Raw genomic sequence first — 15,812 nt, 5'->3', positions numbered from 1 at the left:
CGAACATTCCAGTCCGATGACTGATTGTGCCGAGGCAATCCAGTCTAATAATTGTGCGCCGGGGGTAATCGAATCTGATAATTGTGCGCTGGGGGTAATCCAGCCTGATGGCTATGGACCCGAGGGTAATCCAGTCGGATGACCGTGGAACCAACATTCATGATTGTATATGTTATGTTGTGTGAGATATTTTAGGGGAACTCGCTAAGCTTTGACTTACAATTTATGTGTTATGTTTTAGATACTTCAGATGATCGGGGCAAGACGAAGGTGTGGCCGTATATATCCTCCGATTATATGTTTCGGAGATTTTATGATACTTTGATTTTGGGATAATTGTATTTGATACTTGGTTTTATGACTTGGATTTGATTAAAGCAACGATTTTATTTGAATTAAAAAATAAAAATTTTATCGTGATTTTTAGGATGTTACACAACTCAAAGTATAAAACTTAGATGTTTTTACATGCTTGCAAATATCGTTTGTTGAAGTAGTTGAATTTGGAGATTATTTGAAAAATGTTTTTCACAAATGGTTTTCAAAAATCGAAAATCTTTTTATTTTTGAAAATCATTGTTAATTTTTGTAATCTAATAAGAGAGCACGGGTGAATAATTATATACTTTTATTGGTATAATATAAAGCGTCTTATGTTTTCGTTTATTTCTATTATTCCTTTAAATATATGAGTTTATACGATGGAAAGTTGTTTATTGTTATTCTCAAATAGCATAAAAGCCCGATATCCCGATACTTAATGAAATTATTATAAAATTTAATAGATTATAAATATGTTACAAAAGGTACGTAAAATAAAAATTATTCCAATAGATTGCAAAACGCGCCCAAAAATCAAGCAGCTTCTCATCCAATTCGGCAAAATCCTAAACTTAGTCGAGCATGAAATGACAACGAAGAAAACCTGCCAAATATCATTATCATACACATCATTAATATGGGATAGACACTATAAATAAATACACTTGGGATGAGTCAAATTAAAAGCAATTATATTTTGTCATTTTCTTTATCTTTGGATAAAATTTTCTATATTAACAATTTTGACCTATTATATTTTGACCATATATACAAAGTTAAAGTTGTTCCAATAGAAAACTTTGTCAAAGCTAGTGATTTCAATGGAATATTTAGTGTCAAAGTTTTCACTAAAAACACTAAATTTGATAAAATTTTATAGTAACAACTTTAGCGCCATATAACAAAATGGTTAGACATACAAAAAATTATCAAATTTCGGTGGTTTTTGTTAACAAGTCTAAAATATAACTGTTAAATCATAAAAATAACCAAAATATAATGGTTTTTGTACATTTTGCTAATGATGCAAATCGTGAAAACCTAACTAATGATTTTATAACGATCAAAGATTAAAATAATCGGTTCATAAAAAAAGCTATAGTAAGATAAGAAACCCACTAATTATTATGATTCATCTTTTATCTTATATTGAGATTAAAAAAAATTGCAATGATATTTAACGAAATTGTAATTTTCTACCTATATAAAACATAAAGTTATCATTAATTCACAACTGATAAAATTGCTTTTTGAAAAAAAAAACATTAAAAATATTGAAAAAGATAATCAATTTGTGGTATTGATAAAATAATGGTCAATTTATTTTAAATTCACACTTTTTATGATATTTACATGAAATCCACTTATCTAATTTTAAAAAGCGAAAATGGAAATAAGAAAGGATGCTTACTTGGATCAGAAGTAATGAGCATCGCAGTTCCTTCAAACCCACAAATTCCACCATTTTTCTTGTTCTTCTGCCAATAACTATTGAAAGCATAAGATGCATGAGCAACAACAGAATCCGGCGAATAACAGCTCCCATTCGGCTTGATCGGATCACAATCAGCGCCTCCTGGTCCACAAGCGTAATCCATCGCCACCTGCAACTTTTCCGATGGTACACTAGGCTTTGCCACACACCACATTCCTTCTTGCCCATAACCACCGCCTGACGCCGGTGGTGCAGCCATTGATTTACCCGCAGTGGGTGGCGCAGCCATTCGTCCACCACCATTGCCGACTACGGGTGGAGCAGCGTGGTAGAAATGAGGGTATGGGTTACAGGGTGGAAGATTGAACATGTGATGTGGAGAGGGGCTGCTCGCCGGAGCCATCGTTGGAGGCTGAGTTTCTGGTGGAAAGGGTAGAGTAAACGTCGCCGGTGGGAATTCTACCGCCTGTGATGGCGGAGTTGGTGGGAACCACAAAGGGTCGAGGAATTGAAGCTTTCTCGATGTGGGTTTTGCTTGTTTTGACATGGGGAAGATGACATTTACTGTTTCCGATCGAAAAACGCCCAAATCTTTCATCGATTTCAGCTCAGAAGTCAACAATCTAAGAGTTTGATCAGAAACTTGAGGTGTGTTTATGGTGTAAGTTGAGTTGATATCCTCTAAGAAGCTGAAAACTTCCTGAAGGTGTGATTGGTGTAAACAATTGAAAGAGAGAGAAACAGAGACTTTAATTTCTCTCTGTAAACCCCATCTAGTGAGAGAATAATACATGTTCTTCATTGCATCCAGAGTTAACCTAACGAGCTCTTCTCGATTTCTGATTTTCTCATTACAAAGAAGATCGTTAGCAACAACAATGGAATTTACATTACCAGATGAATAACGAGATAACACATGAGTCCTTAGCCAATTTTCCGCCATTAAAATGCTATTCGAAACCTGATTAAGCTTTTCTCCCTCCACAGAAACCCCAATTGTTTGAACTGGATCCACATACGACGAATCATGGCGATTTAGAGTCAAAATATGCAAAGGTTCTTGACATAAAACTGAAAAAGGAACTAACAAGTTAAATAAGAAAATGAGAAAATAATCACAGAGGAAACAGAGCACTCTGTTTCTTTGAGCTTACCAGAAGAACAAAGGAAGAAAAGAGGAGCTAAGAGGATCGACATTTTTAACATTGTGAAGTTTTCTGAGCTTGAAAATGTGAACTGAATGGAGGGGAAAGAATCAGAGCGATGGTTTTATGGTGGATTGATTTTGGGAATTTGGGTTTTGGAGTGGAGACGAAGGTATTCTTCGAATTTATACTTGTAATATGTGCATTGTTAGTTGTACCTTTTGAGGTACCGAAAAAGTTATTTGGAAAAGTGTAGCCTACAAACGTTGGAGGGAACAGTGTTTGAAGCATACTTGAACGTGACTTTATATAAAGTGTTTAACAAATATTGGTTATAAGGGTGATAGTACTCTTAACATATATTTTTATTGTTATGTAGGTTTTTATATAGCCAGGTAAGCTTAGAATGTAAATGTTATAAAATGTAGAGAGAGTGATAGTATGAGGAATGGTTTTGTTTTGAAAAAAAAATAGTCACAACTCTCTCTCTCTCGCTGTATCTCTATCTCTCTCTCTCTAAGTAAGGCTTAGCACCACCCTTAACGCATGCTAGGGGCGTTGTTTGGATTGTACTAATGATGCTAGTGAGGGTTCGAACGACCCTGTTCCCATCAACCTAACTAGGTAAATATTTGTACTAATATGGAATTTAATAAAATATTTTATTATCACTAATTATAAAATAATAATTTTACTATTAAGTTAATATAAAATATTTAAAATGTATAATATAACAGGTTATAAGTTGTGTAAGTTACAAATCAATATTGTTTAAAAAATATAAATTATGATAAAATATGAAATTTATTATTTATTATCTATTATCTATTATAAAATAAGTCATTTTACTATCATATATTCATTTGAAACCTCACTTTTCATTTACTTTTTAAATTTATACATTAGATATATTATTATTGTAATTTCAATATTAATCATTTATGTTTAATATGATATACTTAATTTATTAAATTATTAGATGTTAAATTCAAACATAAATTTGATATACGTAATTTGAATTTAAAACCTATACTTTATTTTTCTTTAAATCATTTTTTCTTCAAAATATATAGTTTAAAATTAATTAAAAATATTAACAGTATAAATATAATGTTAAATACAAAAACAAGCATCAAAAGATAGTTCTAAAATTATTTAAAAATAATAAAAGTTTAACTAAAATATTATTACATGGAAGTTCCAAATTTACACATAACCTATAAATATATTTTATTGAAATAATATCATTCTAAAATATATCTAAATTGAGTTTATTTTTATATTCATATACAAACAAACTTACGAGTAACGGATTTTAATGATGTGATTTTATTATTTATATACGTTATCATTTATATAAAGAACTTAGAATGTTTTATAATATATTAATATAAAAGTTATTAATTTAAAGTTACTAATAATGATATATTTATTTTAACAATTTATATTTATCAATATTTTAATTATATCTAATCTATACAACTTATAATATATTAATGACATATTAGTTCATCAATATACTACACCAAAAAACTAATGTCAAATTTATTATTAATTTTCCATCAACATCTTTTTAAGTTAATATATACACAATTTATTTTGCTATGTTTTTGTATCCTTTATGTTGTTCTTATTTCAAAAATATAAGTATCAATTATATTTTAATATATTTATAAGGGTTATATGGAAAAATCTATTCATATACTTAAAATTATATTCTAATATATTTATAAGGGCTACGTGGAAAAATCTATTCTATACTTAAATTATATTCTAATATATTTATAAGGGTTATATGGAAAAATATATTCATATACTTAAATTGTATTGGGAAATAATCATTTGTTACAAAATCACATATATAACCTTTAAACCTGAGTATAGTAAACCACAAAAAAAATCAAAATTATTATTAATTATTTTCGTTAACATCTTCATAAGTTAATATATACACAATATAGACATTTTTATGGGAGTTATAAGGGAAAAACAATTTGAATACTTATTACATATTGGTGTGCCACCGTATATCAAAATTATAACCAGTCATTAAAATGATTGTTTTAAGTTGTAACGACATTGCTAAATGTAAAAGTTGTAAACAAAACATAAATTAATGTGAACAACAAAACGACTTAGTGAAATTTTAGTCTCTATTTTTAATTCCTTAATCCATAGAAATTCATCATATTTCATGTCAATCATTGTGGTAGCATCTCCTTACAAAATACAAAACATATACGATCAGTCATTCCAAAAGATATATAAACAAACACAAAGGTACACAAATATTTTATCGGACACTAAGTGAATTTGTAAATAAACTAACAATCCAAAATAAGCATGAAAATGCAAAGAAACCTTTTTGCTTTATGAACCCGAAAACTTAGCTTCTAGTGTGTCATCAACCTTGAAATTTTTGACCAATGTAACAGATAGCAGTGAAAATGCAACGTCCCAAAAATTCAAGTAAAATTTCATTTTTAAAACAATAAGCCATACAAATAAGTTGTTTCAAAACCAACCAAAGTGAATACATCATGTAAACATCAGAGTATAAATCATAAGAAGTCAATGCGGAAAAATTTAGGAGATGTAGTGCAATCACGTCGAACCATTCCCTTTAGAACCAAAAGTACTTAAAATCAAAACCATAAAACCGTAAGCACAAAGCTTAGTCAGTTCCCCAAAATACCACATATCATACATACAATAGAGATTGTTATGTGTCATCCATGGTCTTACAATTGCCATTTTTCCATGAGTCGTATAATGTTCTTTACCTGCCAAGTCGGGGGCCAAAACTCAGGTCTTACAAACACATGCCAAGAGTCACCTCCTAGTCTTCCATGCAAGTATCAAAAAGACAACTAGCATTCTACATATAACTACTAAGGTCCGGACCCTGGTCGTGCATACAACTTGTCGGGATCCATATACAGGTCTTTCATGCAATTGCCAGGTGTCACCACCTAGTCTTTCTACATAACATAATGCAGTGGGTCGACATTGGTGCCTTTGACCCCTAAGTATAATGGGGAGACTCACTTGAATCATAAAGTCAACTAAAACCTAGCTCAATGTCGCATCGACCACAACTAACAGCTCTCACTACCAAAGATGGGTATTAAACACCTCCTAACAATCCACACAACCCAAACCCTAAGTCTACCTTCTAAATATAGAAATTTGGACAAAAGTCAACCCATACCAAAAGTTAACGGTCAAAGTCAATAACCAAAGTTGACTTTAGTTTACCACCACGTCGTGGCCCTTATTAATCCAGACATACGGGAAGTTCCCAGTCGCCACGTCGTGGGCACTATGTTTCCAGCAGCTTAATGGATTAATCCGCTTTCCTCGATTCCAAGAGTTCCATAGCTTAGATCTGGTCCATCCTATGATCTAAATAGATAAAGTTTCAAACTTTATCCATTAAGACAGCTAAATAGATCAAGATCTCCAACGCTAGGTCCAAATAAAGCCTAATCCCACAATGTCTTAACCATTAAGCTCTTATTCTGAAAAAGTCCTTAACACCACCACTCCAGAAGGGTTTATAATACCAGATTTATCATAAAAGTGGCAAATTTATAAACATGTATATCTAAAACATGTCAAGAATCCATTTTAGGTCAAAATGAGCCAAAAATCACCAAAACTCATGAAAAAAATATAAGAACTAAAACCAAAGTCTAGATCCATAACATGTGATACTCATGGGTCTCAGGAGAATAATAAAGTTGCCAAATTTATGAGTTCCTTTCTTCCAAACTTGCTCAAACATGAATAACATGGGACAATATTCTAGATCTAACCACTTAAAGCCATAAAGCAAGGAACTTGGACACTTACAAAGGTATAGAGATGCCCAAAAGAGATCTTTACTTCAGCCAAGAAGCACTACAATCCTTTCTAATGCATTTTCTTTCTTCATAAGCAACCAAAGTCATCAAAATGGACTCATAACTCACATGGAGGAATTAAGGTTAGGGTTTCTCAAACTTGAGGGCGATGGAGGTTGATAAGCAACCCTAAAATGACTTAGTGGGGTTTAAATATGAAGGGAACACTAAAAGAGTCATGGATTTGGGCCAGAGCAGTTGTCACGCCGTGTCAATCTTTGGCCATGTCATGGCAGCTCAAAAAATGCCTTTTATTCAATGCCACGTCATAGGTATCCTTGCCCCATGTCATGACATATAGTTTTTCCCAAAAACTCCATCTTAGCCCTAGAGAATATAAATCTAATCCAATATGGGACATAGGTGTTACAACTCTCTCCCAATTAAATTAGATTTCGTCCTCGAAATCATTCCTTACAACTTACTCTGCCACACCCAAAAATCATGTCAGAACTTCTTGGATACTAATAAGGACTGAGAAGTCCTCTTTTGCAGATACCTGTCTTCCATTTTTGCTATCAAATCCCCAATCTTATCAACGATCACATACCCTAATGAAGAATGAAGCCTTGACCCACTAACTTTAACTAATGAGGTATAACCATCATAGTTCTATCTGAATTTGGGAAAATTTGATACCTTGTATGTCTTCCAAATAGGCAGAACCGTTCCATCACAACTATAATAATTCCATTCTGCCACCCGAACCAAACAAACCTCTCTGACCGTGAAATTCCCCTATGATACCACTGGAAAACAAACTCCCTAACCATTCAATGTTGCTGAAAACCTTTCTTTTGAAAACAAAAGCGACTTCCAACACAAGTCTCAATAATTTGTACCATACCAACATCCCAGTCTCATCTTGTTGTCCAAAAATCACACTTTTGACCTAATCGAGATCTCCCTGGCGTCGTACTTACCTACTAATTAATTGAAATATTGGGTTTCTAGCCGGTTGTTGAGGCTGACAACCTCCCACATGACCATAGCATGAGACTCCTACCGAGTGTCTATCTGGAAAAAGCTTCCTAGCCTGTTTGCCAATATGGCTCCAACAAACCTTATGTTTCAACCAGGAACAACATAACCAACCATTCTGCCACCCGAACCAAACAAACCTCTCTGACCGTGAAATTCCCCTATGATACCACTGGAAAACAAACTCCCTAACCATTCAATGTTGCTGAAAACCTTTCTTTTGAAAACAAAAGCGACTTCCAACACAAGTCTCAATAATTTGTACCATACCAACATCCCAGTCTCATCTTGTTGTCCAAAAATCACACTTTTGACCTAATCGAGATCTCCCTGGCGTCGTACTTACCTACTAATTAATTGAAATATTGGGTTTCTAGCCGGTTGTTGAGGCTGACAACCTCCCACATGACCATAGCATGAGACTCCTACCGAGTGTCTATCTGGAAAAAGCTTCCTAGCCTGTTTGCCAATATGGCTCCAACAAACCTTATGTTTCAACCAGGAACAACATAACCAACCATTGCACAGATGTAAGATAGTCCAATTTGCTTTGAGTTAATTCTACCAACCCAACTATAGTCTTACATCACAATCAACCCCAGATTGGCCTACAACCTTCCTCAATCCCATGAATACTATGGCCTTCCCGCAATCTCACAACCCATCATGCCAGGGTTTAACTCTACCCAGAGAAAACTACAAGCCAAATCGTAGATGCACAACACCCTCACAACTATTTATTGATCAGGTTAATGCTACGGGCCACCCCGCAGTCTTACAACACTTCTACCACTACCTACCAACCCAGTGAATGTTGCGTCCACCTCGCAGTCTTACATCCCTTCTACTACTTACCCACATAGGGAATGCTACGGCCACCCCGCAGTCTTACAACACTTCTACCGCTACCTGCTAACCTAGTGAATGCTACGGCTGCCCCACAGTCTTACAACACTTTTACCACTATCATGGTCCCGCCCTATGGTCTTGCCAACTATCTACGAGGAAACTTAGCTGAGAAGCAATACAAGTTGGAACTCCAATCTTTCGAATCCTAATAGGTGTTCGGGTCGTGCTTCGAACCTCAAAGCCTTCACCAAACAAGAACAAGCAAAGAGCTCTTAACACAACCCTCAACCTGAGACTAGTCACGAACCCAAAATGCGTTACCACTAATACTCTATGTTCTCGGACAAGATAACTTGAATTTCCATAATATGCTTTCCTGATAACAACAGACCACTTCACATAATCACTTGAATAAACCTCAACTCAAACCACCCTCAGAACTGGTTCCCCATTCGCCTAGGGTATGGAATCCCTCCCTTTTTCACACCTGGAATCATTCCAATTAATATAAATGTTTCTCCCCCACTTGGATTCAAATGCACTCTGCCAATCTCATACTCGTTGGATTTCTTAACCATCTCACAAACCTAATTGACGACAAACATGAATAAAACTCTTTATCGAAATGGACGGATCACCAATTCAACAACTCACTTTGTCGAAAGATCGATGTACTCAAAAGATTTCCAACTGATACAATTCGAATTCTACTGACAATCCTAATGGCTAAAACAAACCCATGCAAAGAATGCATCACCCTCACTGAAGAGTGATAGGTCACCACCGCTCATACCTAACTAATGGTAGTGGTCGACAACCTGAGCTTACAAGAACTAGCATTCCTTGACCAGACAACCCTAGTGTACACACACATGGAAAAATCGGATGAATCCACCCCAAGATCTCAACGAACTCACGATCCTCAAGCACCTTCCACTGATTCCACTTGAAAATTTCTCGAGCGACCTCAACTTGTAACAAGGAACAACCAACTCAATTATCGATACACAGTGGATAGCTAATCCAATGATCTACTTACTATGGATCAATTCCCATGTGAACATGAAATCTACCACACTTGAAGGTATGAACTTGAAAACTACCAATATTACATCCATGCTCATGTCAATCCTTCATTACATCGCAACCACGAAATATCCCTACGAGCCTTGCATTCAAATTTGGCACGCTCACGATGAATCTTCCTTGGACTACTTGTTGAAACTACCACAAATCAAACCGACCCAAGCAAAATACTCAATCTTCCTCCTGTTAAGGCATGCTCTGTCGTTTTTCAATGTCTTCCACATCAAAATTCTAGAACCGGTTCACCCGATTATCCTCTAAGCACGACTCTCTGTATGCAAAATGGCATATGAAGATTCTTAAAATATAATGTCTAGAACATCATGAAGAAAATTCTGATTTCTAGGTGGAGACTTAGCTAAATCAAACATAGCGTCTCACATACAATCATACAATCATCAGCACAAATAATAATACAAAACATATATGCGATGTCAACGGATGGAACTCGGATATCCTCGGCCTGTGACTGCCATGCTCGGCTCCTCACTATAGGAACCTCGACTCTACCTTCGCGACCATTAGTAATCCTTAGAGTGGTTGAAGCTAGGGCCTATACTACTCTACCTAGCAATCCTGGACATGCTGTAACATCCCGAAAATCAGGGCTTAATTTTTTTTTTGTTTTTAGATTAATAAGTCGTTAATATAGATTATTTTCATAAAACTAGAGTAATAAATATTTGGCAAAACATCATTAAACCAAAGTAATTCACAGAATGTGGATTTGTTATTATTGATGAGTTTTGATAAGCTAAAAACGATCTTTTTTATACTAAAACTCTTATTAACGGAAAAAGGAAGCGATTTGGTCATTTATTAGCCAAAAGAAATACTAAACATATTTTCCAAAACTAAAGGTTATCAAACATAATAATAAATCTTTCTAACATTTAAAATAGGATATGTTATTACCGATGAGTTTTGATAAGCTAAAAACGATCTTTTTTTACTAAAACTCTTAACAGAAAAAGGAAGCGATTTTAAAATATCTATTATTTTAAGACCATTTTAAAATAAAATGATCAAGGATCCCTTTACATGATATATAAAGATTATAAACAACCATAGGATACTTAGATAACAACCTTTGAAAACCCACTTGCCCATTAGGGAGTTGATGAAGGTGTTAAAACCCAAGCTAACCATTTGGGTTGTGGTGACTTGGTAAGGCATGTGGAAGATATGGTGGACAACCTATTGAACCATGTTCAAATTATGGCACTATTCATCCCTTATGGACATGACGGTTCATATGTAGTGAGTTCATGGCATAAGGCTTAGCCTCATGTTTTTAGTGAGGGATTAGTCGATGCGTGAAAGCTGGCCTAGAACCCTCGTTAGGGAAGCTACCTTTAAAGTAGAGTTTCACTCTAATGTATGCACCAACAAGATGAAGTCACCAATAATGCTAGTTCTCTTCTTATATCAAGTCTTCTTAAGCTTTTAAACTAAGCATCATTTAGTCTTAAAAGAAAATCACTTACGTACTTAATTCCTTCACTACACTTCAAAAGAGAGTAGGAGAAGGAATGGAAAGTAACTCTTGGTAATAGGAAGAAAGGAAGAGAAAAACTAGCTACTTTTAAAATCCTTACTCCCCTTGAAATACTTATACAAGATATCTAAAGCCCATAAATTTTGATTAAGTATGGCTTGTAATAACATGGTGTGTGTAAGAATGAAAGCCAACAAGCAAGCTACACCCGCCACTAGGTGGATTCAACCATTAGTGAGGAAGAGAGAGGGTGTGAAGTGTCTTACACTTCATCACATTAAACTAATGTACATAATAAGTCCAATAAAATCCAAGGTGTCCAAAAACTTGTACATGACTTATTAAATCATACCATATGATTTATTACCTAGTTATACTCTCTTGAAATATTATTTTCATAAAATAATAATTATTCCAAAATTAAATACAAGATTTGAATATATTTATTAATAATTAAATTATTAATAAATATTCAATAAGTGACAACTAGCTAAAGGTGTGACCCTATAGGATAAGGTGGGGTTCTAACTTGAGTAATCGATGATGCCTGGGAACTTAACGGCGAAATTAATAATATGACATTATGATGGTATACAAGCCATGCCTCACTTGTACATAAGGCTAGATAAATCTTTTATGGTACTTGGATGATAGCTCCCTTGTACCTAGTTGTTGGGGGATAACATAGTGTAGTTATTATGTGATAATTATGCCCTAGCCCCGGGATAACCTTGTTTGGTGAAAACTTTACATTGACCCTATTTTTAGGTATCTAATTACATGGTGAGGATTTGGACATGAGTTGACCTAGGGTGGGATACAGAAGCATAATCATTGCACTTGTTGTATGATATTTTGTTAATGGCATTTAATGATGTTTTGAAAAACGAGGTATGATGATTACCCTTTACTAACAAATGATGATTACCATTTACTGACAGATAACAAATGATGAAGTATGACAAACCAAAAATGATGTCGATAATTTTGTGCAATGTTACTCTTTCCTTTGATGTTTTCCCCTCTTTAAAGTTATAGTATCTTTATGATGTTTTCAAAATATTGTGGGCATATTTATTTGTTCAAAAGAAAGAGAAGTGTAGGTCCCTTGAACTTTAAAGATATTGAACCCTAAATATTACTTGATAGACTTCTCAAGCCTAAACTATGTATTTTGTATTTAGAATTATTTGAGTATGAGGAATAAGGATGATGCATTGATGTTTAGAAGCCTGCACATGCTATGGTGGCTTGCCTAAAATTTATGTTTTGATGTTTATATAGTGCATTATCATATTTTCTTAAAATCATAATTTCAGATTTGGTAGACAAATGATGGGACTTGTTTTCCTCAAATGATAGTTTTTTATTATAAAAATGATTTTGAATTGATTAAAACACTTTACCATTGTGATAATTGCTCTTGAATAAAAAATATCATGTAAAGTTCTTGATAAGTGCTTTCTATTTGGCTTTTCTTGGGCCTAGAACTCTGCCCCTATAGATCTTTGATGTATACATAAATGCACTAGTTTTAGTCCTACTTTTAAGATATAATTTAGACACACAAAGACAGTGGACCTGTCAATTGGTGGTATAGTTGAATAAACAGGGTATCTAACGCATGGAACAATAATTAAACTAATAACTAGAATTAACTAAAACAAGTAGTAGAAATAAGGGTTTTATCTAATTTTGCAAGACTAGAAACTTAAACATCTAACTAAAATGCTAATTAAGTAACTAACAACTAAAGCAAGTAAAGACCAACTAAATTCAATGATAAGAAGACTTTTGTTTAGGTTCGATTCATTTACTCCTATGGTTGGTTTTATGGTAAGTGCAATGGATTAATTGTTATTGGCTACCGATTAAAGTGATTAGGTTCACATTCTCTATTACCAATCCTTAGAAAACAGATTAATTTAAGCAGTGATCAAGTGATTAAACTAATGAATTTCCTAGTTAATTTGTTCGGGTTAAATAAGACTTGTAATTAGCTAATCAAATTACTAATTTGGTTGACTTCTTGTTGATGGTTTATCACACCAGCTCACACATTAATTTACCCATTTTCTAGTTAATCCTAGTTTCACATTCGCTATTCCTAGGCACATAACAATGTTTTAACACAAATCAAGTGAGATAAGAAATTAAGAGATGTTCATGCAGCTTAATTACTTGCTAATTAACATAAAATAGTTGTGGTTAATGCATAAGGTTCTTTAACAATCTTAATAAGACATAATTCACCAATAAACAATTAATCCAACCATAAATCAATCCATAGATGTAAATTTATCTACCCTAAATAGAAGATGAAAAGTTTCGCACATAATCACAGCAGATAGTAGCTCACAAACAATGTCTAATAACTCAAACATGGTTCAAATAAAAGATTAAGTAAAGAGTATATAGGATTTGATTTTAATCTCCTGAAAATTGAAGTATAGGTTGTCTTCACGAACTCCAAAGCTTCAGCAACACCTTAATCGTAGAGTAATCCCCAAGGGTTTTTCAGAGAGCTTTTAATTCGACAATTTGGCTTCTATCTATAGTTTTCAGAAAACAGAGGCTACTTGCCCAGTAGATAACCAACTCGTCGAGTCCCCTTTAAGAATCCGTATACGGCAAGGACTTTATATTTTGCTTCGCGAACATTCGTGGGGACTTTTCGAGTAGTGGATGCAACTCGCCAAGTCCTTCAGTATTTTGACTCTTTTCTTTGTTTTTTCTTCTTTCTTCAATTCTCGATTTCCCAATCGCATTTCTTGCTTCCTTTTGCTTCCGAGCTCATCTTTTAGACTGAAAATACAATTTAAACATAATTAAGTACCTTTTGTCCATAGATTTCAAACCTTGGGTCATGTAATTCCTGCAACAAAAATAAAAAAATGCGTAAAAAGAACAAAAATGAAATAAAAGATGAAACTGGGAATTCGCCTTGGACTCGTCGAGTAGTTTCGACTGCACTCGGCGAGTTCAAGGTTAAGACATAATTTTTTTCAACAGAAGCTTAAAAAAAGAAAAACCTAATACTTAATCCTAATAACTAAATTACTAAAGCAATAACTTTGTGCAAGATAAATCTCACACAAAGGGTCAATAACACTAGCAATTAGAATTAATTTTTGAACCGTTCCCCAACAACAGCGCTAAAAACTTGATGTGTATATAAATGCACTAGTTTTAGTCCTACTTTTAAGATATAATTTAGACAGACAAAGGCAGTGGACCTGTCAATTGGTGGTATTGCTAAATAAAAATGGTATCGAACACAAGGAACGATAATTAAACTAATAACTAGAATTAACTAAAACAAGTAATAAAAGTAAGGGTTTTCTCAAGTTTTGCAAGACTAGAAACTGAAACAACTAACTAAAATGCTAATTAAGTTACTAATAGCTAAAGCAAGTAAAGACCAACTAAATTTAATGATAAGAAGACTTTGGTAATAAGTCTTTGGTAGCTTCATCGATCAACCGCTGCTTTCGGAGGTGCTATCTCCCATCTTGTGGTTTCCTAGGAATATACGTGGGTTTGAAAACATCAACATAATGTCGGTGAACTCACAAATTTGAGTATTATATCTCTTGAAAATGCTCTTTATGTGTAATTTTATTGAGTTATGAAAGTATTTTGATTTACATTGTTAAGGTATCTCCTAATAGTATTTTATTATTGCTAGATACTAAACTTTCGATGATTTACTTTTTATCACATACTATCATTCTCTTTAGGTTTTCCCCTATCAAATGGAGTACAATATAATCTTCTTGTAATATTACTATTTTCTAAACACATACTGCTTATACTTTATATTCCAGAAGTATGCTATTGGATACCTCTATTTTTAGAGTAATTATACATTTATTCCAGAAGTATGCTTGCGTAAAGCAATACTTCCATTTATAGTGATTATACTTTTATGCCAGAAGTATGCATGCGTAAAACAATACTTCTACTTATAATGATTAGGGATCTTTCGTAAGCCATATTAAGTTACATAACCTTTTTGCATTTTTAATTTATTTACTATTTAATTTTATTAAATATGTATCTTTAACAAAGCACCAAACTAGCGGAATGACGACATAATGTCTAACCAATATACGCAAGGATTGACGACGTAATATAATTTCCTTTGATATAATTTCTTTCTATAATTATCCCTATATATACTTAATCTTATATATAATAATTATCTTTGCTTTGATATCTTTGTTAGGTAATGGTACAGTTAAGTACATTGCTTATACTTACGATTCCTTTAATCTAATTTTCTTATATATATATATATATATATATATATATATATATATATATATATATATATATATATATATATATATATATAAACTTATGTTATTTTATTCAAAGTAATTATTGTGTTATTATATGCATAAATATGGGCCAATCAATTTTACTTATTTTAATAAAATGATTAATATATATTATTGAATTAAATACAATTGAAAAATATCATCCAAGTTAATTACAAGGGTAGTATAGTCAATTAATATAAATTTAATAAAGGAAAATTGCATATTTCAAGGGATCATAGATTCTATTAATTTTAAAAATCCGATTTT

At 33.1% G+C, this 15,812-nt stretch overlaps 1 protein-coding gene across 2 annotated transcripts; it reads right to left on the bottom strand.

Moving 5' to 3' along the window:
• Window positions 1-757: 757 nt before the first annotated feature.
• LOC145043855 (uncharacterized) lies at window positions 758-3,053 on the bottom strand. 2 transcript variants are annotated; one of them, XM_078992621.1, is made up of 3 exons: window positions 2,911-3,053; window positions 1,733-2,827; window positions 758-925 (listed from the first exon to the last, which is right to left on the bottom strand). In XM_078992621.1, the coding sequence occupies exons 1-3, from the start codon at window positions 2,960-2,962 to the stop codon at window positions 894-896; spliced, it is 1,179 nt and encodes a 392-aa protein (XP_078848747.1). In that variant the 5' UTR covers window positions 2,963-3,053; the 3' UTR covers window positions 758-893. The 2 variants fall into 2 exon arrangements, with proteins under 2 accessions (XP_078848747.1, XP_078848748.1); XM_078992622.1 differs by having other exon boundaries at window positions 1,733-2,761; window positions 2,911-3,011.
• Window positions 3,054-15,812: the final 12,759 nt, after the last annotated feature.

This window comes from Lactuca saligna, chromosome 4 (genome assembly GCF_052625555.1).
Source record: "Lactuca saligna cultivar CGN05327 chromosome 4, ASM5262555v1, whole genome shotgun sequence".
Classification (NCBI taxonomy): Eukaryota; Viridiplantae; Streptophyta; class Magnoliopsida; order Asterales; family Asteraceae; genus Lactuca; species Lactuca saligna.
This window is presented reverse-complemented; position numbering and strand designations above follow the sequence as displayed.

Coding starts and splice junctions, on each gene's coding strand:
- LOC145043855 (XM_078992621.1), bottom strand. CDS start 2,962: ATGTTAAAAATGTCGATCCTCTTAGCTCCTCTTTTCTTCCTTTGTTCT. Junction 2,828..2,910: donor TTTCTTCCTTTGTTCTTCTG/GTAAGCTCAAAG, acceptor TTCCTTTTTCAG/TTTTATGTCAAGAACCTTTG. Junction 926..1,732: donor GCTCATTACTTCTGATCCAA/GTAAGCATCCTT, acceptor GATATTTGGCAG/GTTTTCTTCGTTGTCATTTC.